General features: G+C 38.5%; 1 protein-coding gene across 2 annotated transcripts in view; it reads right to left on the reverse strand.

Annotated features, from left to right (window-relative positions):
* LOC131036891 (peroxisomal nicotinamide adenine dinucleotide carrier) overlaps positions 1-17,184 on the reverse strand; it is a 54,212-nt gene extending 37,028 nt beyond the window's left edge. The window contains exons 1-3 of one of the 2 annotated variants that reach the window (XM_057968904.2): positions 16,313-17,184; positions 8,624-8,740; positions 8,266-8,340 (exon numbers count right to left, since the gene is read on the reverse strand). In XM_057968904.2, the coding sequence (XP_057824887.2) occupies positions 8,266-8,340; positions 8,624-8,740; positions 16,313-16,393 (273 nt within the window). In that variant the 5' untranslated portion in view covers positions 16,394-17,184. The remainder of the gene's footprint in view (positions 1-8,265; positions 8,341-8,623; positions 8,741-16,312) is intronic. The other variant, XM_057968903.2, reaches the window with a different exon arrangement.
* Positions 17,185-24,027: the final 6,843 nt, after the last annotated feature.

Below are 24,027 nucleotides of genomic sequence, written 5' to 3' on the forward strand. Positions count from 1 at the left end.
GGTGTTGTTGGCATGGTGCAAGTTGAACCATCAAACTCATTGTGTATTCCGTGAGTTCTATCAAAAAATAGCCAAAAAAACTTAATGAATTGAAGTCAGAAAAACTCGAGGGAGGAAAATTATGGCAAGTAATGGCCGAATCTGCGAACTACGGATTTGCCAAGGGTGACAATGATCACTATTGAAGAAGCAAATATTTTCTGTTTCCATATTTTTCACATGTCAAAACCTAGAACAATCATTTTGAGATGGTGTAGCATGTCTATGCTAAGGGAGCTCATTTCTTGCACAATGGCTAGAAATTGTTGGTAAAACATTTTGTGTGTGACAACACAGCCAATGCGTACAGATTGATTGTGTGAGTGGCTAGTGGAGGATCCAACATTTCTTTAAGTTAAAGACAATATTAACATCCGGAAGATCTATAGATGCCTCTTTTTGCAAGGTTCTCAGATGTAAGGATTTTATGGTGAAGATTGATCCATAAGAATTTAATTTTAGGCTAACAAGAGTAATTACAAAGATAATTCCATTTACCAACTTTTTGATTTGGATAGTTGAGATGGAGACAGTATGCTGAGGCCACTATGCAGTGATCTGTGAGTGTATGCATCCATATCCGTTTGTCTTTTTCTCTAGTCAGCCATATTCGGTGACTATGCAGTTCCTTTTGCACTTGGTTTGATGATTTCAAACGAAGGTTAGGGGCTGTAAGCAGTAGGCTGAAATCCTAATTTATTAGTTTTGAAGTATAAGAGCAGCAATAATCAGGAAAAGTGATTTTGCATTGGGCTTGAAAGAAGAGTTATAATGGTGCCTGTTGTTCTCTTTTAAATAGTGTCAGGTTATTCCAGCTATCTTCTCAAAATATAACAATCAATTCATCACTGATTTCTCATGTTATGCCTTCTCAAATAGTGTGCATTCCCTATAAGTTATAAGATGAATTAAGGTATGGCTGCAAATAGAATTTTCCAATCTAGTCAGATCTGGCAATCATTACTGTTCTGAAAGTATTTTTGCTTGTATAATAGCTGACTAGAAGGTGTTGGGCAAGCATTCCAGATCCCAAGCAGCTCTTGGGTCCAAAATCTGATGCAAAGAAAAAAAATTCTAAATGCCCTTCCATCCTTCAGATTTTAGCTCACAAATGAATTTCCATACAATGAAAGGAAACTTAAGAGTTATCTCCATTCCTTACCAAAGAAACACCCTTTGAATCTAATCACATCTTTGTGCTTGATATGAAGGGACCAGAATTAGAGAGAGCAGATAAAGAGAAGTTGCTAGGAGAACAGATTAAGCTAGTTGGATGCATCCTACAAATGAAAGACATTTATGAGTTCAGTGAGAAATTCTTGATACAGCCTGGAATTGGTGGCCTCCCATAGTGTTAACTGTTTAGTATACAGAGGAAAGTCCAAATAAGTCATTGGAGGCTTGAATTAATTAAAATGAAGCAAACTGAGTATCTGTCATTTTCCTTGGCCATGAATTTTGAAGAACAGAATGCAAAATTTGGTTGCATTCCTTGCTATCTTGAGGCCATCCCATAGAGCTGGAGAGGCTTCTAAAGTTGCTTAATTTCTGCCAGCGTGATAGTGGACTAAATGATGGCATCATCAACAAAATGCAAAATGCCATATCACAGTCCACTGTCACTGGCATGGAGGCCAGTATTTGATTGGCAGCTTCCAAGCCATTTATTAAGTTGCAAAATATTGCACTCATTAAAATGAACAAATAAGAACCAAGACAATCCACAGTTTGAACAAATCTACTGTGGGAAACCTGGAATGTAGGAATTTGAATTCAGGAGGCAATCCTTTTAATGATATGCTAATAATGAACAGTTTTGGAGAGTAGACTCCAATTGCATCTGTCCAAGGCTCTGGATATGTCTTCTAATGTGATCATTATTCTTGGTCTCTTCAGAGAATGTAATATTATGGAATATGTGGCATCCTGGGACAGAAGTTGATTAAAGGATTGAGATAATCCTTTGCACGAATATTCCACTCTTGAAATAAAGACTTCGAGATGCTTTTGTAGATCATATTGCATAGATCGATAGGCCAAAATTTCCTCTTATTTTATTTGTTCCTTTTGGTGACCAAAATAAGATGGGTGAATTGACCTCTTTTAATAGGGTTTTCTGTTAGTGAGATTCTTCCACAGCATCAAGGAGATTCTATTTGCAGGTCTCCAAAAGTGTCTGATAAAAAGAGTTGTGAATCCATCTGGTCTCTAAGGGATTTGTTTGCATGGAAAGAAAGAACTATTTTCTGAAGCTTCTCCTTGCAATCAGGAACTGCTAAATTATTCATTTGTTGATTTCTATAAGAAGTAGAGGAATGTCGTCAAGGGTGTTTTCCTGGGTACATCATATGTCCCCAGCATCTAGTGGGGTTGTTAAGATATGATAGTAGTAGTTAGTTGCATAATCTTTGTCATCCTCTTGCTTCTAAATTCTAGATAATCTGTCCATCTGAGGTTTGACTGCTGTCAATAGAGTTCGAATGTCAAATGTTGAGAATAGAAGGATGAAAAAGAATCATATTGATATGACCTTTTCTGATTCTCAAAGAGTGAAATGAGTACTTGACCTTGGATTGCTGTTTGAACTTGCTCGAGCCATTGTTTAATGGTGCTGAATTGGGAAAAGACAATGCCAAAAGTGATAATGTTATAATGTTTGATTTGCTGCCTAATGTGCTTAAGCATTTTACAAATCTGTGTATAGTTTTCCATTGATCACAGAACGTACTTCCACCAATGGCTGATGCAATTCCTCAAATTGGCATGCGATAAACACATTTTGGTTTGTTCTAATTTGAACAGTTCATCTTTTATGGATAATAAGGACGGCAATGGATAGCTTTTTCTGCACACTAAATTTTATTCATTGCTGTGAATAACCGACCTTGTTTAGGGAACATGCAAGATGCAATTCCAGCTGGTATGTGGGTGTCCCTTTTGTGCTTGGGTCACACAATGTGAAACAAAGCACACCCCTCGCACTTGGTTTTTTTCACATTAATTTCCAATGGACCCCTAAAATCTGCATTAAACTTTTAAATGAATTACTAAGAACTGCATTAAACTTTGAAAGGAATTACTAAAACACTAAATTCAATGCATAAAAGAACAAAACCTAACCATCATTTTATCATGCCTTTTCATTGTTCAAAACTACAGACTTGTTATTTTATCTCTCCAACACCTGAACTTCTTATTTTATTCCAGTACTGCATTTTTGTTTCCTCTGCTCATACTTTCAGGTAAAATTAATACAACTAGTTTTCCAACTTCTCTATGACACCAAAAGGCTTTTTTTTTTTTAAATATTATATTACTTGCAAGATAATTATAAAACTCCCACCATTAAAAGCAATTTAGCAAAATCCATTACAAAGAGTCCATAGAAAGGGTGTGTAAAACCAGAAAGGCAGAAAACAAGAGAGGTAGAGAAACTAAACCTAAGACAGAGCCCACAGGAAGGACATACAACCAAAAAAACAGAGAAAACAAAAGAAGCAGAGAAACTAGAGCTAAGAGTTTTTAGAGAAGAGTTCTTTCAACATTTTTTTATTTCCTGTCAGCTTAAACATTAGAAAGTGCATATCTTACAGGCCAGGGCATTAATGAGGAGACTGGCATTTTGTCGGTTACTGAACAGGAGCATCCCAACTACATCCAACTGCCTCCCCTTTTGTGCACAGGTGTTGGAGATCCACCTCATATTGGATGGAACCAAAATCAGCCATTGGAAAACTCATCACATTGACAGCCTTTTTGTGGCAAGTTATTGTTTATCAATGTCCCACCGGCATTGGGGACAGGTTTCCGGGACGGGGGAGCAAGGGCCGAAGTTTGGGGACGGCGGGGGGACGGCGGTGAGGTGGTGGTGCTGATATAGTTATACAAATACATATAGTACTTGAAAAACTAGTTTTGAAAAGAATGTATGACAGTATAATAGTATAAGAATTACATTTCAAATGAAACTATAGGAAATTTGAAATACTAAATCTAAATACCAATATTTCTTCAATGCTCATTATGTTGTTATATGGAGCCTAATCAAACTCGGAGGTTAAATTTTCCCTACTTCCATCAGTGTGGTTTCTCCCTATATTTTTTGACGGGTTTGGGGGCAGCACCCCCAAGTTGGGGTCAAGGGGCATCACCCCTTGCAGGGTCAAGGGGCAGCGCCCCTACATCCCCGTCTCCGAGACGCAGCCAAAAAGGGGGGGGACGCATCCCCGTGGAACACTGTTGTTTATTGTGACAGATTACCTCACTCACTCCGTTCTTACTTTATCATTTGGTGATGAGCTGTTCTATGGCTTCTGTTTTATTCAGGAAGCTTTGGTAGCTTTGTCTCAGTAGCCTTAAGAATTCAACTTGTTTGTTCAGGCAATCTTGTATTGCTAATGCTATTGTCTCTTAGGCACTGCTCATTTGTGACAAGCAAATTCACGCATCTTTTCTGCATATCTGGTTCTAGTCCCTTTGTTTCCATTGTACAGGTAAACCTCTACAGATTATCATTTATATTTGCCAAGGCAAGGTGGATGGAAGTTTCCTTGGACTTGGGAATTTTAGCAAAGAGTGGGATGGATTATTAAGGGATTGTTGCAGCCAGATGGCCGTGGATGCAATTTTCAGGAAGTTCTTTATGTCAACAGAGATGAAGAGGGTTTAAGGTTCTTTCAACAGTTTGTTCAATAATGGTTATCTTAGGGGTGGAGAGAAGGGATTTAATGTTGAATTTAAGACAACCTACAGAGGGAAGATAAGCAAACTAAGATTCGAAGATTTTCATGTGAAAAGTGCACACGCAAACAGAACCTTAGTGAGCTGGTTGGTAAAAGAAGGGATACACTATTTAGGAAATGGAAAAGCAGATAAAAAGTCCTCATCAAGAGAGAACTCCATGCAGTGTGGACTGGTTGAGTCATTGTTCTGGTCTTGCTTATCTAGAATGATTCCCATGCTGTACTTAGCTTGGTGCCTTCAGAAGCTACATTTGCAATTACAGGATTTCAACTTTCCATTGCCTTGCTACATTTCATGATGCCAGGATGCCTTCATAGCATGTAATCCCTGTTCAAGTTTGTAAAGGCCATATCTTTTTGTTTGCTGTTGGTAGTCATCTCCTCATCTCACATTTCATGAGCACTTGTATGCTGCTGCTAGGCTTTTCTGTGTACTTGCATGCTGCTCATTAACTGTTTATGGGCACTTTGAGGGCACTTGTAAGTTTTTTGTGCTCAGTTTATGTCACGTTATGCTGTGTTTTCTGTATGGAAATCAGTTGCATGTGATGCATCCTCTGTTTTTAAAATCCAAGAGAAGAGAAAGCAGATTTTAATACTGTTGAAATTTAGCTATGGTCAGATCCTTCCCTTGGCCAACATAGCAAACATGATTGTCTAATTGGCCTATCAGCCTTAGACAATCATGAACCCGTGTATACTCTAGAGAAAGCGGGTAATATACATTATGAAGCGGTTTTGTTTTTAAGTCCTTAACTAAGCATCGGTTAAGACACACACCCATCACCCATGGTTAGACACGTCTCCTCATTGATATTGTCCGCCACCCCTTGATGAAGGATCACGTTGCCCTTGAAGAAGCCAACTCTTCATGAAGAGTCACCGTGGCATGTATAAGAGGGATGCTACCTCTTTCATTTGGTGAATTTTAAAAGATACTCCAATCATGTGGAAGATTTCTTATATGCAATCTGTGTTTATCATCAGCAAGTTCGTTCATCATCCACAGCAGATCGACTTCCATAGCAGATCAACTTTCATATATCTCAGATCGAATTAAATTATCATCAGCAAAATCATTCCTTGGGAGAGCGAATACGCTACTTGGCAGATCGTATTCTTCCTTGGCTGATCGAACACATTCTTCATAGGTTGGATACATTAATGCAGTGCGGACTGCATACACAGCTGTGCATTGTAAATTGATCTGAGCATATAGCTTCAAGGAGTGAAGAGATTCACATTGGCCTTTGTACTTGATCATTGTAAAAGCATCTTGCTGTTCATATTTGATGCAGATGGGCTATCCGAATTGAGTAATATTTATGAACCTTCACCTGCTGAAATAAATGTCAAATTTGAGCAGTTGCTTGAGGAATTGATGTATCACGATGCTTTAGATGGGGATCTCTCTACTATGGATGCTATAAATCTTCCTCCAGCATAGATTTCTTTCACTTGTCTTGTGTCATGACACCTGATAATTTTGTAATTTGGGCTTACATGTAGTTACCAGTCAAAATTAGATTCTCAACACTTTGAGATTGGCTCATGACAAATATTCATGTTGAAATTTTGATATACATGTTAATAATCAGAAATAGATCTTCAGCGGTTTGGATAGTGCTTTGAGATTGGCTCATAAACTGTAACATATATTATTTTTTTATTCTATTACATAATGAGATTATAATCTAGTTTATTTCAGCTTCAATTAGTAATACTAAATAGTCAGAAATATATCTTCAGCAGTTTGGAATCTTTGGATATGACTATGAGATTAGCTCATAAATTGTGGCATATGTTGATTTTTCATTATATTACATAATGAGATTACATACTAGTTTATTTCAACTTCAATTATGAATCAAAAAAAAATCATTGCAATCTTACAATTTGGAACTTTTAAGTTTTACAGTCGCATGTTTTAATTTTCTGTTTTCTGCTAAGTTGCCGGTTCGGGTTAGGGCACCGGTTTGGGTTCGAAAACCCGGTTCACCGGTTCAGCAAAATTTTGAAAAGGGGTTTGAATTAGTTTTGGGTTGAGAGAGAGAGACCTAAGAGGTGAAGGGAGGAAAGGTGAGAGAGAGAGAGAGAAAGAGGAGTGTATATATATATATATATATATAGCCTAGAAGCATTAATTAAGATTAGAATGTCACATAGGTTTTGCACTGAGTGTATATACTATATACGACATTAAACATGTCTTTGAAATCATTATCAAGTTGCTTTGCCAGATATGCTATTTTAAATTTTATGTGTGGTTGAATTTTGGAATTGATGTGCAGCCTTGGATTAGTTATTTATATTTTCAATTCCCAAATAGCCTATGGCTATAAAGTTTCTAACTGATTAGCCATAATTCTCAGGGAGCTTAACCTACATGTGAAGTTCAAACGTTGCCGTGAATGTTTTCCTGTTACAAATTTCTTGCTTTGTTCCACAATGCTGGATACTTGGTGTCACAGTTGAGACAGCTGGATCTCCAATATCACTAATCAAGATTTGGAGAAGATTTACAACTATCTTTTGCAAGCTGTCCCAGAATATTACCATTTTTACAAGTTGTTTAACCTGCATGGACATTTGTTGCTGCAATCTGGTGCACTGTGTAGATGGCTTGTATGGGAGGTACAATAGTCATAATCAGCTGGACATTCAATTTTGCAAAAAAGAAACATAAATTTGGGCACCCAGACATCAAGGTTCACCTTGGGTTTGTCTCAGGTTTGCCCCGGACAAACCAGCTTGTCTGGGCACGAACCCTGGCTGAACCCAAAGGCGAACCAGACCAGGACCAAAACCCGAACCAGACCAGTACGAGGCCCTGAACCCAGCGAACCCTGCAACGCTTTTATGTATAATGATTCATTGATTTGGTTCTTATGTTGTAGCACACCCAAGTTTGGGTTTCAGAACCTTGTGTACCACGTACAAAGTAATAATCCACCATAAAATGCTTTAGCTTGAATGTTAAGACCTTAAATATTTGCCAACGCTTCTATATCATTATTTCTTTGTTGAATTGATTTAAACTAGCTAGCTGAAGTAAATTTCATTTGTTTGAGCTTCAAGTAATTGGTTGTATGGGATGGCCTGAAGACCTTTTCTAAGCACAAGGGACAACGAGAAGACAAGTGCCAAGAACCCTCTGCTAGATAGGGAAAGGGCTCCCCCCTTTCCAATTTACCTGCAAGAGATGACAACTAGGGAATGCTTCTACTACATCCTATGTCACCATCCAAAAGGAAAAATGAAAACTAGCCTCCTTCTTGCAGCAATGATCATCTGTGCAATACTATGGCAGCCCTGATATAGATGAATACCATATTAAGTAGATTAATGGAAACTAAACAAGCCACCACCATAAATATGCTTGCTGCAGAACCAGTAGAAATCAGGTCCATGTTTCTTGTTCTTCTCTTTTTACTTAAGTATGACATCTACTTTAAGTATTTAACCAACTAAAATTTTCAAATACCTGAGATGCTGCTGTACCCACCAAAGAAGGCATAAGCCCACCATACAATCTACACCAACCTTCATCCCTAATAACCTGCACAAGAGATTATGCACAAATTAAGGACTAACCAACACTCAAATATTGTGTCAGGTGACCACATTTCTCAAATATGAAACATACAATAATTTCTAGTCTCAACTAATATGCATCACATAATGTTCCATGACATAAATAATATGGAGCTAACTCCATAACATTTTCACTTACACCCTGATACACCATAATCAATAAAACAGTACAGAATACACATTTTTTTAGCCATTCATTATTTCTAGCAATGTGAGCTTTGGAAACAAGATTAAAGAGGGATTATAACCTGGCACATTAGATGCAGAGTTCCATGGTGCTTCTGCAGCTTCTTTTCGGATATATTCTCCAAATCTTCATCTGAAGCTTTTTTCAGTTTCCTCTCAGTGTGTTGCCTTGTATTAACCTGCTCCTCGATGGTAGCATATGTAATTTAGGGGAAAAGCATGTAATAATAAGAACATGAAGTTAAAATATATACCACCTTATACAAACCAGTGTAATGAGTATTCAAAATATAGATGCTAATAGTCAAATATAAGAAAAACTCAACTTGATCCAGTGAATTATGGTGCATGGTAATGAAGAAAACATATAAGAAAGTGAACCAGTTCAAATCCATATTACAGGAATAAGATCACCCATAAGCCCAGAGAAGGTTGTGGCATGAAGGATGTGGGGCACATTTGTAGAACATGTGATATAAGTGTGCATAAGGCTCACCAGAAATTTACCTAGCCATAAAACAAATTAATTTGCAAAACAAAAAAAAAAATTCAAACATTGGTGTAATTAGAGTTATGATCTTCCCCAATGTGGGTTTTTTTTAAAAGTCAATTCAGAAAGTAACTAGCCTTCAACTAAGCAGAAATGGATGTAACTGGTCCCCACCTAAGCAGAGATGGATAACACTGAACTCCAGTGGGACTTTGAAAGCAATCCAAGTACGGGTAGGGCGAGGGCTGTTCTCAGGATCACAAAGGTCATATGATAATGTAGTATTTGATTGGATTGGATAACTACTCCAATGACATCACCTAAGCTATTAGGATCCACCAAGGCCTATGATGAGCTAATTGCTACCATCCGCATTATGTTTAGGGGGAAACCAACTCCATGCTCCTAGTGTCCTGTGCAAAATGGGGCTTCCATCTCTCCCAAAGCAATCAACACCTTCAGAGCCTGGTTAAGGAAATATGCATTCTCCTGGAAGTTCATTTCTGAACTTCAAAGTTTTCCATCCCCCGTGTGAGCACAGTGCTGCTGCAAATCATTTAGCCTAGCTCATTTTCAACATACCCAAGATGAAAGCACCAATAAGGACCATCAACTTTATATAGCTGAATTCTACAAATGCTTAAAGAGAATTGATCCATGAGGAAAGTGATAACGGATAGGAAGAAATTTAATTATTTGTCTTTTATGCACTTTCACATTTTAGAGTCCCTATGTAAATTAATTTACCCTAGTAATAGAAAAGGACAGGTGACTGCTGATTATTTTGCCACTCGCATCCTCTTAAATCATCATTTTTACTGCGACCTTTCATATAACTACATACCTGATTTTCCCCATCTCACCTTTGTGTCACACCTCATTCTCTACTGAATGCTGAAAATCATTTCAGTTCTATAGATTAATGTTTTAGCTTCCTAGGCATGAACACATTTCCCTTGACTCTTTAACCATTTCTGGTCTTGCTTTCACTTTCTGCATTTCACTTTACCATACCTTGCCTGAAACTAAACTACTACTACACTCACGAACGCGTTGTACTATTTAGAAAGGTTCATAGAGTTTTGGCACAAATTTATGTCTCCTTATGAGCTTCAGCAATGTCTACTTATATGGCTGAAAGAGCAAAAAGAGTAGTTCCCTTTAGTGAATGTGTTTTTAGAATGGCATTGGCATGTCTATTGCGTCACACAATTCTAAGCTAAGGCTAAGGTGTCCTTAAGAATTTAGAGGAGATATTCCCTACCACTAAGAATTGAATCAATTGCTTGATCTTAGAAGTACCTAGAAGGTAGAATGTGAGATGTTGGAGATTGGCCATACACAATATGGCTTCATCTTCGTGGAAGAATGATAAGAAATGCTGTACCACCATTCCACAAGGACTAGCCATTTAGCCCAATGAGTCTATTGTTCCTAAGCAAAGCAATGCAAATAAGTCTCCAAGCATTATTAACTATCTCTAACTGACTATCAGCTTGCAGGTGATGTCAAACTCATTTTCAATTGTATTCCTTGGGCCTTGAACAATTCTTGCCAAAAGTTGCTAGTAGAAGTCAGAATTAAAAACAATGAAAGTGAGCATTCCAAGTATGCAACAGACATGGTCAAGGAATATTTGGGCAATAGCAGAGGCTTCATAAGTACAAAACAAACAACTTATAAAGACAATCAACCACCACAAAAATGACCAATTTGTCACCTAAGGCAACCCCTCAATAAAATCCATGGAATTGTCCACCCATACTATAGTTGGAATTGGTAGTGGTTGTAGAGTGCCCAAAATTTTGATGATTTCTCCTTTGTGGTGTTGCCACATATCATATTTTGCAACAAATATGGGCCAATGAATATATTTAAAATGACAATCAAACACCAAAAAAATGATCAATTTGTTGCCTTAGGAAAACACTAAACAAAACACACGTGGAAATGTCTATCCATATAGCAATCGAAATTGGCAATAGTTGTGTAATCTCCCCTTATTTTAAATATTCTTTAAAATAATAGAATTCACTCAATATATAATAATAGTTTTATCGAGGATTGCAATCTATATAAATATATTCAAGTCAATACATCATAGCACAATACCCAAGTTGATCAAATCATGAATTCCCCATAAATACATTGCAAATCTGTTGAGGTAAAAGATCATGTCCCTAACTCAATGACGAAACCAAGGACCCTATCCCTAGTTTGTCAAAGGTAGGAAAAGACCTTATCCTCTCAAACCCTAGCTCACCCCGTGAGCCTGGACCCCATCCAATGACAATACCCAAGACCCGTCCCTAGGTTGCCAAAGAGCAGGAAAAGACCCTGTCCTTCCAAACCTTAGCCCACCCCGTGGGCCTAGACCCCATTTGATTTGCAATTACTAACTAAAATTCAAAATTGATGACTTGGTATATTTGCTAGACTATTGCTGAATAATATTTCTTAATGGATTGACAATCAATCCCTTAAATAAACCTTGAATGTTTTGTGAAGGCTTCTTGAATGAATGTCTGCAATTATATATGGCTGAATGACTAGTTGTTTTTAATATGAAGTTCTGAATTCATATGCTGAATTGCTTGTGAGTTGATCTTTTAAATTGATGTTTCAATGATTGATATTTAGATGATGGGTGTTTGAATGATTTATGTTTGGGTGGTTGATATTTAAATGGTTGATATTTGAATGATTGAATTGACTGATGAATAAATTGATCTTTTGTTGCTTGCTAGTTTGTTTGCTTGAAAGAATTGATTGATGAGTGATGATGTATTGATGTTTGCTTGAATGATCTTTTGTTGTCACACCCTTTCTCACACCATCACTACTCTTGAAAACATAATTAATTTAATTGCAAAGTCGCATAATGTTTTATTCCCCATTTATTGATTGAATGCTTGTTCCTTTATGATTTGATGATTCCTTCAATGATTCTCTCAGTGAAACGGTTTGCCCTTTATATCCATTTATTGAAGGAGTCGCCACCTTTCACAAGTAATGAGTCACCACCCTTGACAACAAATGCACCATCCTTCATTTCTCTCTTTGAGAATAATAATTTATTTTCAATCGATTTCCTTCATTCCCAATTTATGATTTATTTATTCCTTGCTTGATGATCTCCTCTAAAGGAGATGATCTCTCTTTTATATCTTATTCTTGAGGGAGTCACAACCTTTCATAATTTCTTGCCCTTTGAAAGAGTCACAACTATTCATCCTTAATTGTTGTCCTTTGAGAATAATCATTTATTTCCAAATTGATTGATTGCTTTCCTCCTTGATTGATTATTAATTGATGAATGGATGTTCTTTTCAAATGAAATGATCTCCCTTTTATATCTCATGTTTGAGGGAGTCACAACTCTTCATTTCAAGCCTTTTGACCATTCATTAAACTTTATTAAATTTTAATTATAATATATTTTTATTTTTTAATATTCTAATGTATCATTATTATTTATTATTAAATCCCATTTCAAAAGGGGGATATTACAGGTTGCAAAGTGCCCAAAGTCTTGACGATTATCCTTTGTGACATTGCGCATGTAGTACACATTTTGCAACAAAACTTTTATATCATTTTTCATAACAACCTAAAAGAAGGTTCATTTTGTTTTTCCCTGTCTTCAAGAAGCCTAAATGCCTCAGAAAAGGGAAAGCATGTAATTCCTATGTCAATTTATCCCAAGATCAAAATTCAAAAAAATTACAATTCACCCTTTGTAACATACATTGGCCATTTGATGTGTATCTAAGCTTAGTTGTGGGATCAGTTATTAGTTAATGAATAAGTTGTTGAGCATGTGCATCATATTACCACTCTTGTTGGACATCCTGCAACCAATTCAAGTTGATAGAAGATAAAGCATATAATGTCCTTGGTTGTAAAATTTCTAAGATAGAGCAGACACCACATTCTCCTTCCACTTTTGTAAATAATTTCATGATCATAGTTTAAGAATTTGGTGACCCATTGTTGTTCTGGAAAATAGACTAGATGTTCCAAAAAATACTTGAGGCTGTGATGGTTTCTCTTGATGTAGAAATGTCACCTCAAAAGCTATAGCCACCTATAATTCACAACATGAAGAATCGGTAGCATTTCCTTCTCATTGGTACATTTTACCAAATTTCACCCACACCTACCTTGCTAGTGAATGCCCCAGGTCTACCTTCTTTCATCAATATTGCCCCAATCCCAACCTCCAAGGCATCAGTTTCCATGGATTTGAGAAATGTAGCAAGGCAAGTCATGTTGTGGTACTGTTTTAGAAGCACAAAGACTTTGTCCACCCCATGAATGCATTTTTTACTAGCATTCTCATTAGAAGAGCTACAATTTTACCATAGCCTTGGACAAACTTGCAGTAATAACTACGAGACCTAACAACTCCAAAAGACTTTTAAGAGTCTACAATTTGGGCAAATTTTGCATGTCCTCAATTTCCTTGAAATCAACCTCAACACCTTTGACTAAGACAATACCAACACCTCCATTGTACCACAAGAACGCTAGGAGCCTTTGGAAAGAACTGATCCATTGATAGTATTTACAAGATCTGTTCAAATTGAGTAAAATGTTCTTCCCACATCTTGTTGCAGACAAGAATGTCATTGAGCAAGATGGAGACCTATATAAATTTCCAAAGGAATGGCCAAACAATTTGGTTCATTAAACTTTTGAAGGTGGATGATGCATTTGTAAGGCCAACTAACATCATCAAAAATTTACAACCCTCCTCATGAGTGCAAAAAGTTACTTTATGGATATGTTCATCCCATAAATGAATTTGATGGTAGCAAAATCGTTACTTGAGCTTGGAGAAGAAACACACCCCATGCAACTCATCTAACAGTTCATCAATGGATTATGGAAATTGTCCTTGATAGTAGTTTTATTAAACTCACAAAAGTCCACCCAACCACAATGAGCCATCTTTTTACACAAACCAAGAGCACCATGGAGGAAAAAGGGCTAGCATTTAGCCAAATGAGTCTAACATCAATCAATTTTTGAACCATCTTCTCAATTTCAATCTTCTACAAAGGGATGAAAGCTTGGAGAAGAATCACACCCCATGCAACTCATCTAATAGTTCAACAATGACAAGGTTAGGGAACTTGTCCTTGATAGTAATTTTATTAAGCTCAGAAAAGTTCACACAACCAGAATGGGTCATCCTTTTTACAAACCAAGAGCACAGTGGAGGAATAAGGGCTAGCACTTAGCCTAATGACCCTAACATTAATCAATTATTGGACCATCTTCTCAAATCCAACTTCCTTTAACTAATTGGATGGCAGGCTCTTGTAAGCATTAAGGCAATAACCATTGAAGTGATACAAATATTTGTGAAAGCTTGTCAAGAAATAATTGCATGTATGGAGATTCAATTGAGTCAATCATTATTGTCATTTGCACAACAAAGTTGTGCCACAACTCCTAAGATCCTTTTTAAGTAACTTCCCTGTGCAATGTGAGCTAATAATTTGGGTGGATATGGTTGTCATGCCCTTTAGGTATTGGATATGGTTGAAGCGGAAAATTCTAGACTAGGGTGTGTCTGGCCTATGAGCGCTCTGATATATACTTTCCTCAGTCACAAATAGTGTACTGGCCCAATAATTCAAAGGTCTAACTACAAAGGATTCAACCGTTTTGTAGCCACATTATCCCATCTCTGAAATGCAAAGGGAGTAACTTACTAAAGCTAACCACTTACCACTACACCACAAATTTGAAATGGTTGATGGCTTCCTTAGGTGAAGATTCTCCTAAACCTAAAGGGTCCTTCAATATACCCAAAAGTACATGGAAGTTCAAATCCGTCTACATATGCTATATAAAGCCTAGGTATTGGTGAGTCATCTCCTCTCTCATTTCAGATGTTGAAATGTGCTTAGCCAAGAAAGACAACTCTCTACAATATTTTAAAACCCTTGACATAGGATTTCTAAACCAGATCACTGTTGCAAAAAAAAATGCTTAGTACCCTACTACTTCACCACTTTCTAATCACTAAAATCCCATAAGATTGAAGCGAAAGAATATAACAGGCAGTTGCAACAAACAACTAGAATCTTCTTATTGCCAAATGCAGGCCTGGAAAATGCTCCGATACCACTTGATAAGAACCCATCTACAAGATAGTATCAAACAGAAACAATAACATGCAGAAAAGAACACGGTGCTTAGAAAATAGCTGCAAATATGATTATATTCATGAATATAGAACAACTATTGCAAATCTCTTCGAGGGGGCAACCTCCTTGAGAGTAGAACTCCAATAAAGAATATGATTCTAAGTAGATATTCCCTTCACGACAACATCAATATATAAGCATCACAAAAATTGACTTTTAAGGCACAACCCACGTGGGCCATATCCATACGTATAATTTGAAGTTTTGAACTCATTAATTTATACTATTACCACTTCATGCAATGCATGTGCAATAAATCCACCCACTGCAATATTATCTAAATGACTAGACTATGATTATTTAAATCTCATAACAATAACGTTAGCACATAAGGATCCTAACAATCGATGGCAAGAGAAGTGAACGTGCTGTTCAGGTTTTGATGGACAAGGTTAAATTAATGGAGAAGATGACTGCTCTTATGCCCCTATAGAATGGTAGGGGGGATAATCTAACCAAAAAACTTCCTAGTCCCCAAAAGGAGAAGGCTAAGACTACTCGCCTGCAATCACTTAAACATGAAATGACAGTTTTAGAAGCCTGGACAGGGCAGTATATTCCTCACTTTTTTCCATGCGATATAGCAGGTAGTGACTAACGATTCACACCACGTGAACCATGAGACACTCCAGATCAAAATGACCACTAAATGGGTCTAGGAGTTTGCATGCCCCTGTACCAAGACTGATGAGTTCCATATAAAATCCAGAATTGCTAGATGGATAGGTATTCTGTGTAAGTTAAAGGACTAATGAAACACAATTTTGGATTTAATGTTACCAGCAAAACTGTATAGTTGAGAATGGGTTCTTTGGGTTTTTCCTTTACTGTGTAGTTTAAAGTTAGAGTTTTAGTTTGTAATACTATTAGGAATTATTCTGCTGCTAATACTCTCATTAGTACAACCTTTAAATACTTTATGGCCTCAACGGATCTTTACTATGGCCCTAATGGGGAAAAAAACCATTATTTCTCAAAACCGAAATACCTGAATATGGAAACGGATGGAAAATAAAATAAAATAAGTAGAACTGACTTACCGTTTGCAAAGGGTATGTGATCAACTGCGCCACAATCCCTCCTGCGGCGCCAGCCAAACCATTGATCAAAGCCTCAGACATTCTGTCAATTACCAGAACATACGAGAACTCTAAAAGTAATCTTTTCCGAAACTCGGTAATTGACCCTTCTGAATTTTACTATTTCAAGATCGCCTACGGCCATGCATTGCATGGCAAAACGGTGTTTTCCGAGTGCCAAAAGATACGCGCCAATTGCCAGAAATTTTAATTTTTCCGTCGATTGACACCAACGCGTCGGTCATTGGCGATCAAACGCACGCTGCCAGTTGTCCCGTAAGCTATCGCAGTATTAGGACTCTAAAACTCCATCGATTAATTGACCCGCCTACTGCTTCATTCTATATCAAACGACAGGGATCATGGTGAAATGAATCTCGATCAGCCCAAGCCTCCGGCCAAATCCCTGTTCCCGCTAAATGACTGGGAAATAGATTTCAGGTAGCACCAGCAAAAACAGATACTTGGAGCAACAATGTACGAGAACTTCTGATGGAAATTGTGACAGAAGCTTTTGATTAACAGTATTGGAAAAACAACAGATCGCCTGCTCAAACTAAATTCAGACAGAAATCACCGGTGATCATAATAAATTCGATGTAAACTATGTCTCCTATTAATAAACTTCAAGTCCATTTATCATGTGTCGACGGAGAAAATCTGATTTGAAATCCCTGAGCTTAACCGAGTAAATTGTCTTTGAATGCTAAAAAAATAAACTGCAAGGGAGAATTTGTAAGTAAAATATAATAAAAAAGAAAAAAGAATTGGGAGGGAAAGCGAAGAAAGGAATATCCAAAACAGAATATATTGGAGTATGGCATTTACGTGACATAACCAAAGTATCCTTCCTTAGTCTGGCTTTTGTAGTTTAGTCATATTTAGGAGCGTGACGTGTCTATTTCAACGTTATATCATCGGGTGGCTTTCTATTTCATTGCCCACTTTATTCAACAACACATGCTCAAATGCTTCTTTCCATGAGTTTGATGTGTATTTCAACTTTTCCAAACTTTTATTTCAAGTAATGCGGAATTGGGGGAGGTAAAATAAAAACATCATTTATAAAAGCAAATATGGTTGAAGGATTTTTTATTTTTTGGGGAGGATTTTAATTGAATTTATAGAATGTTTTAGTTACTTGATATAAGAAAATAAGTCTTAGGTTAGAATCTCTTAATGTATATCAAGTCTTAGGTTAGAATCTCTTAATGTAAGAGTCTTGAAAAATTATCTAGGTAATGATTATGGCCTCATTTCTTATGGTGTTGAGGTCTCACATTCAACAAAACCTATCCTTAGTGGGCTCAAGTCTTGCACTTAACAAAGTTTGATCGTTGATGAGCTCATTCATAATCATTCAACTTCATAAATTGATAAAGAGCTTGTTGACAATATACTTCTTTTTGTATGTATGGAATATGTTAGAGTAAAGTAATTAATTAACTTTGCTCTCCTCTTAAGATTTCTCTTTATGCATACATTAGTCATTTAATAATTAATATTTAATTATTAAATACTCACACCTTAGGGTTAGGTTTTCCTTTTGGTGTTGATCTCCTTTATAAGGATTGATCTCTTGTATTATTCATTTTCTTGATTCATTTTTCTCTGATAATACATCTTTTCTCTTTGTCAGAGCCAAAACCCTTGTATTCGTTCTCTCTCTTTCTCTGTGACAGGTTTCTTGCATGCAGGTTTCTTTTGGGTTTTGTGGATTTGTATTTCTCAAATCCTACATGGTATCAGAGCCAGATCTGCTGCAGCTTGTTCAGACTTTTGAAAGATTTTGAGATCCAGGTTTTGGTTGCATCAGATCTGTGTTTGTCTTCTGTTTTTTATTTTGGAATAGGGTGTATTTTTTTTCGGTGCACTTTGATCTCAAACGGACCTCACCGTTGATCTCGTAGCACCCAAAAACCCCTATTTCCATATAAAATTCGTCCGATTTGGACACAGTTGCTCTAGGAAGCAAATTTTTTTTGGCCCCAAGGCCATACGACCCTAGGGCACGAAAACCGAGGCAAAAATTTAAAATATATATATATATATATAAAACGCAGGTTTTTTAATCAAAAAATGCGCAGCCCAGCGCGCCGCCGGTGCGCTTCCAGGCGGCCCCCCGCCCGGCCACCGCCGCCGCCAGCCCGCCCGCGCCCAGCCAGCGTGCCGCCCACCGCCAGCCACGCCGCCGCCTCCTGCGCCCGCCCCTGGTCGCCCAGAGGACCAGGGGCTGATTTTTTTTAGCCCTTCAGGGCTATAAGAGCCTATTTGGGCCCTTTAGGAGCAGTTTTACAAAATTGGGCATAACTTGGGCGTCCGATCTCTGTTTTTTGAAAACAAATAGGCGTTGGAAAGTTGGTTCCGAGTTCGATCTAATTAATGGAGGACTTTTTTTCTGATTTTGCCGTTTTGTAGTGTTTTTTGCCAGTCAAAGTCAGAACAAGTTTTTTGCACTCCAGGAGCCATATCTTTTGCATACGGACTCCGTTTTTCGAAAGCGAATAGGCGTCGAAAAGGTGGTTCTGTGCTCTTTCCAGATCTACAGTCTATTTCATCAGAAAAATCTTTAGGTGCTCCAAATTTTGTCTCAACCCGTTATTGCTTTCTATCATTTTCTGGCTTTCAGTTTGTACTGGGGATTAGTTTTTTGCATTGTGGGGGGGTGTTTTCTCTTGCTTTCTGTTATTTACATCAGAAAACTAGAATTTACAAACACCAATACAAAAAAAATCAAACCCCCTTCTGCATCTTCTGTCTAGTTCTGAAAGACCACTTAATAATAATTAAAAATTCAGAGCAGTTGAGGCATAGTTCACAGGATGGCAGACAGATCTATTGAATCTCTCAAACCGCATAATTACCACACTTGGAAGGGTCGCATGATGACTCTTCTCCAGTCAAAAGGGTTAGGTCCTGTTTGGATGAGGTTCAGCCTCAGTTGACACGTCCTTTTGAGATTATGCAGCACAAGAACAATATGGATCAGGCTATGGGATTGATGGCTTTACACATTTCCGACAGTCTCCAGTTTCATCTTGAGGGTTGTATCACTCATCGAGCCATTTGGATCAAGTTTGAAGGACTTTTTGGTACTGTCAACGAGTTCAGAGCTTTGCAGCTTGAGGCAGAGTTAACTTCCTTGGTACCTGATTCATTTCCTTCTATTGAGGACTTTCTGATGAAGTTCAAACAACAAAGATCAATCTTGCAGGGTTGTGGTAAGACTAAGACTGATACAGAGTGCATTTTCTTGATTCTCTCCAAGCTTCGGGGTCCATTTCAGATCTTCTCTTCGACCTTCTATTCCACCATGGATGCCTTGGGTGCTCGACATGTCATGCCTTCTTTTGAGGTCTTTTGTGATCGTCTGACTCGTGAGCAAGCTAAGCTTAAGCAGTTGGATTCACTTTCGGGTTCACAGAACCAAGCATTGGTAGCCCAGTCCTCCAAAGGAAAACAGAAGCAGAAACCGAAGCCTAAGAAAGATTCAGAGGCTAGTGAGAATCCCTCCAAGCCACCACCTAAGTCTGATTCAAAACCACAATTCAATTCTAAACAGGGAAAATCTTCAAAGTCTGGTGAGTCTTCCTCCAAGACTAAGAAGAAATCAGGTGATCCTTGCAGTTTTTGTGGCAAGGAAGGACATCCCGTTTCTAGGTGTTGGAAACGTTTAGAGGCTTTGGAGGAAGCCATGCAGCAGCATAATATTAGTGCACCACAACCTCCTTCACAGCCCACAGGGAAAGGTCATGCTTTTTCTGCACGAGCATTATCCTCAGCGTCCACTTGGATTCTAGATTTTGGTGCCTCTCACCATATGACACACATAGAGGATTTGGTCACCGCTCTTGCTCCTACAGGCACTAGACATATTGCAGTTGGTGACTCAGCACAACTTTCCGTTCAGGGTTCTGGTACTGTTTCATTGGATGGTGGTCGTCTTCAGGATGTGCTTTTGGTTCCTGACATTTCGACAAACCTTCTATCCGTTTATCAAATTTGCCACTCTGGCTCTGGTAAGACAGTTGAGTTCTCTCCACATGATGTGGTTATTCGAGATCTTCATGATCCTGACTTGGTTGTGGCTACTGGGAGTGTGGATTCTGCATCTCACTTATATAGTTTTGATGGCTTTGAGAGTTCAGACACTGTTGGTTCCTCTCTTATAGCACATGCAGATTCAGTGAGCAGGCTTTGGCATGAGCGTTTTGGTCATGTCAATTACAGATATCTACAGTAGATGAGTACACAGGCACTTGTGATTGGGCTTCCACATATTTCTTGTACAGATGGTGTATGTCGTGGTTGTGTCCTTGGCAAACATCATCGAGATCATTTTCCTAAGGGTCGAGCCTCTCGTGCTAGGGCAGCCCTAGAGTTGGTACATAGTGATCTTATGTCCTTTCCGACTCCTTCTTTTTCAGGGGCCCGTTATGTACTCACTTTTATTGATGACTTCTCCAGACGTACATGGGTGTACTTTCTTAAGTACAAGTCTGATGTCTTTGACTCTTTCGAGAAGTTTAAGACATGTGTGGAGAAGCAATCTGGACTTTCTATCAGGAGGATACGCACAGATAATGGGGGGGAGTATGTAAATTAGGTTTTCAGAGATTTTTGCACTGAGCATGGTTTACAACATCAGTTTACAGTTCCTTATACCCCTCAACAGAATGGTGTTGCTGAGAGAAAGAACAGAACCTTACGGAAGATGGCAAATTGTATGATACAGTCTCGAGCTATGAGTTCTTCATTTTGGGCTGAGGCAGTCAATTGTGCCAATTATATTCAGAACCGGATGCCCCATAAGGCATTACGACATATAACTCCTGAGGAGGCTTGGACCCATGTCAAGCCTGATGTTTCTACATTCCGAGTTTTTGGTAGTGAGGCTTGGGCATTTATTCCTGATGCTCAGCGGATAGCCATGGAGAGGAAGAGCCGACCACTCATATTTGTTGGCTACTGTGAGAATGTTAAGGCATACAGGTTGTTTGATCCTGATTCCAGAGAGGTCTTGTTTCGGCGGGATGTCCAGTTTGATGAGTGCTATCCTCAGATGGATTCTCCATCACCAGCTTCTCCCTCATTGCCTACTCCTTCCTCTTCATCTCTTGAGGATTACTTATCTCTTGAGGATGATGTAGATCATGATCCACCCTCTCCACCACCACCAGTTGCTCCGTCTTTGCCAAAGTGGGCCCGTGATACTGTTGATGCAGCTGGTTCTTTGGCAGGTGATCCTTCAAATACTCGTCGCACTCGTGCTCAGACATCTGGTTCTAGTCTTTTGAGTCATACCCTTTCAGATGATCCTCAAAAGTTTTCAGAGGCGACAGGACACCCAGAGTGGGATAGGGCCATGGATGAGGAGTATTCTTCTTTGATGAAGAATCATACTTGGGATCTTTGTCCTCTTCCTAAGGGAAGAAAGTTGGTTCGGTGCAAGTGGGTGTATCGTACCAAGTATGCTACAGATGGTTCTATTGATAAGTATAAGGCCCGTCTTGTTGCGAAGGGGTTTTCTCAGGTAGAGGGTATTGACTACTCTGAGACCTTTGCTCCTGTCGCCAAAATGAATTCTATACGCCTGGTACTTTCACTTGCAGCTTCACAGGGATGGACAGTGTTTCAGATGGATGTGAAGAGTGCCTTCTTGCATGGAGACCTACATGAGGAGATCTATATGGAGCAGCCTCAGGGTTTTGTGCAGGACACTTCTTTGGTTTGCAGACTTCGACGTTCATTGTATGGTCTCAAACAAGCCCCCAGGGCTTGGTATGAGAAGATGGACTCCTTCTTGCTTTCCTCGCACTTCACACGCTGTCATTCCGATCACACAGTCTATATTCAGCGTCAGGAGGGTGATCTTTTGATTCTAGTGCTATATGTAGATGATCTCATCATTACAGGTAGCTCATCCTCTATGACTCAGAGTGTTCAGAGAGCTTTGATGGAGCAGTTTGAGATGACCGATCTTGGTCTCTTGCACTTCTTTCTGGGTCTACAGGTTATTCAGTCTTCGGATGGGATTTCCATTTTTCAGGAGAAGTATGCTCTTGATATGCTTCAGCGATTTGGCATGCTTGATTGCAAGTCTGCCCCCACTCCATTTCAGTTAGGTGTTGTTTTGTCTTCCACTTGCTCTACTCCTTCAGTAGACCCCACTTTATACAGGCAGTTGGTTGGCAGTCTGTTGTACCTGACACATTCTCGTCCTGATCTTTCCTTTGCGGTTGGCCTTGTCTCTCGGTTCTCCCATGATCCTCATGAGAGCCATTGGCAAGCAGCCAAACGTATTTTGAGATATATTTGGGGCACCACACATTATGGCATTCACTACTCTTCAGGATCCCCTCACATCATTGGCTTCACTGACTCAGATTAGGCTGGTGATGTCAATGATCGGAAGTCTACTTCTGGCTTCGTTTTTTGCCTTGGTTCTGGTCCTATCACATGGTCTTGCAAGAAGCAATCTGCTATTGCATTGTCATCTACAGAGGCTGAGTACCGTGCAACAGTGTTAGCCAGTCAGGAGGTTTTATGGCTTCGACAGTCGATGACAGAGTTTGGGTTTCCTCCAGATTGTCCCACTATTCTTTGGTGTGACAACCAGAGTGCCATTCACATTTCTCGCAACCCAGTGGAGCATCAGCGGACAAAGCATATTGAAATCCACATGCACTTCATCAGGCAGTTGATTCAGGATGGTTCTCTCATCTTGGAGTATATTCCTACAGAGGAGCAGGTTGTAGACATCTTCACTAGACCTTTGGCATCTCCGCGCTATCTTCAGTTGCGCTCAATGCTTGGGGTGAAGGAAGTTGTCCTTGGGGGGTCTCAGTGAGGCCTTCCTTCCTTCATGTTTTCTTTTCAGCATGATTCTTTATCTCTTTTTGGAGAGGAGTTTTTTCCCACTGGGTTTTCTCCTTTACTCTGCTTTATAGAGATTTTCTTGTATTCGGGTACCTCATTAGGCCTTGTTGCCGGGACCCTCCTTTGCATTGTAGTTCCTTTTCTTTCTTCTGCATTGTTTGTAGCTGCATTGTAGCTCATCTTAAGGGGGGGGTGTTAGAGTAAAGTAATTAATTAACTTTGCTCTCCTCTTAAGATTTCTCTTTATGCATACATTAGTCATTTAATAATTAATATTTAATTATTAAATGCTCACACCTTAGGGTTAGGTTTTCCTTTTGGTGTTGATCTCCTTTATAAGGATTGATCTCTTGTATTATTCATTTTCTTGATTCATTTTTCTCTGATAATACATCTTTTCTCTTTGTCAGAGCCAAAACCCTTGTATTCGTTCTCTCTCTTTCTTTGTGACAGGTTTCTTGCATGTAGGTTTCTTTTGGGTTTTGTGGATTTGTATTTCTCAAATCCTATAGAATAAAACAAAAAGATTATAACATGGAGTTTTTTGTTTTTTTGCAAGAAGAGTAAAATGAATTCTACATAATAAAAAATAACAAGATTAAACAAGGCTAAATCAAGTTGTACAATATCAAGAAAAAACTTGAAATAACCAATGAAATATTATTTGTGTACTTCATTCATATAAGAAAAAAAAAAGACAACAAAATAGTTGATCATCTTACTAGGGGAAGAGCACTAGTAGTGGATCGTGTTCCAATAACCAATCGCTCCTTGTGCACCCAACCCCCCAATTACTA

Source organism: Cryptomeria japonica, chromosome 8, assembly GCF_030272615.1.
Source record: "Cryptomeria japonica chromosome 8, Sugi_1.0, whole genome shotgun sequence".
Lineage (NCBI taxonomy): Eukaryota > Viridiplantae > Streptophyta > Pinopsida > Cupressales > Cupressaceae > Cryptomeria > Cryptomeria japonica.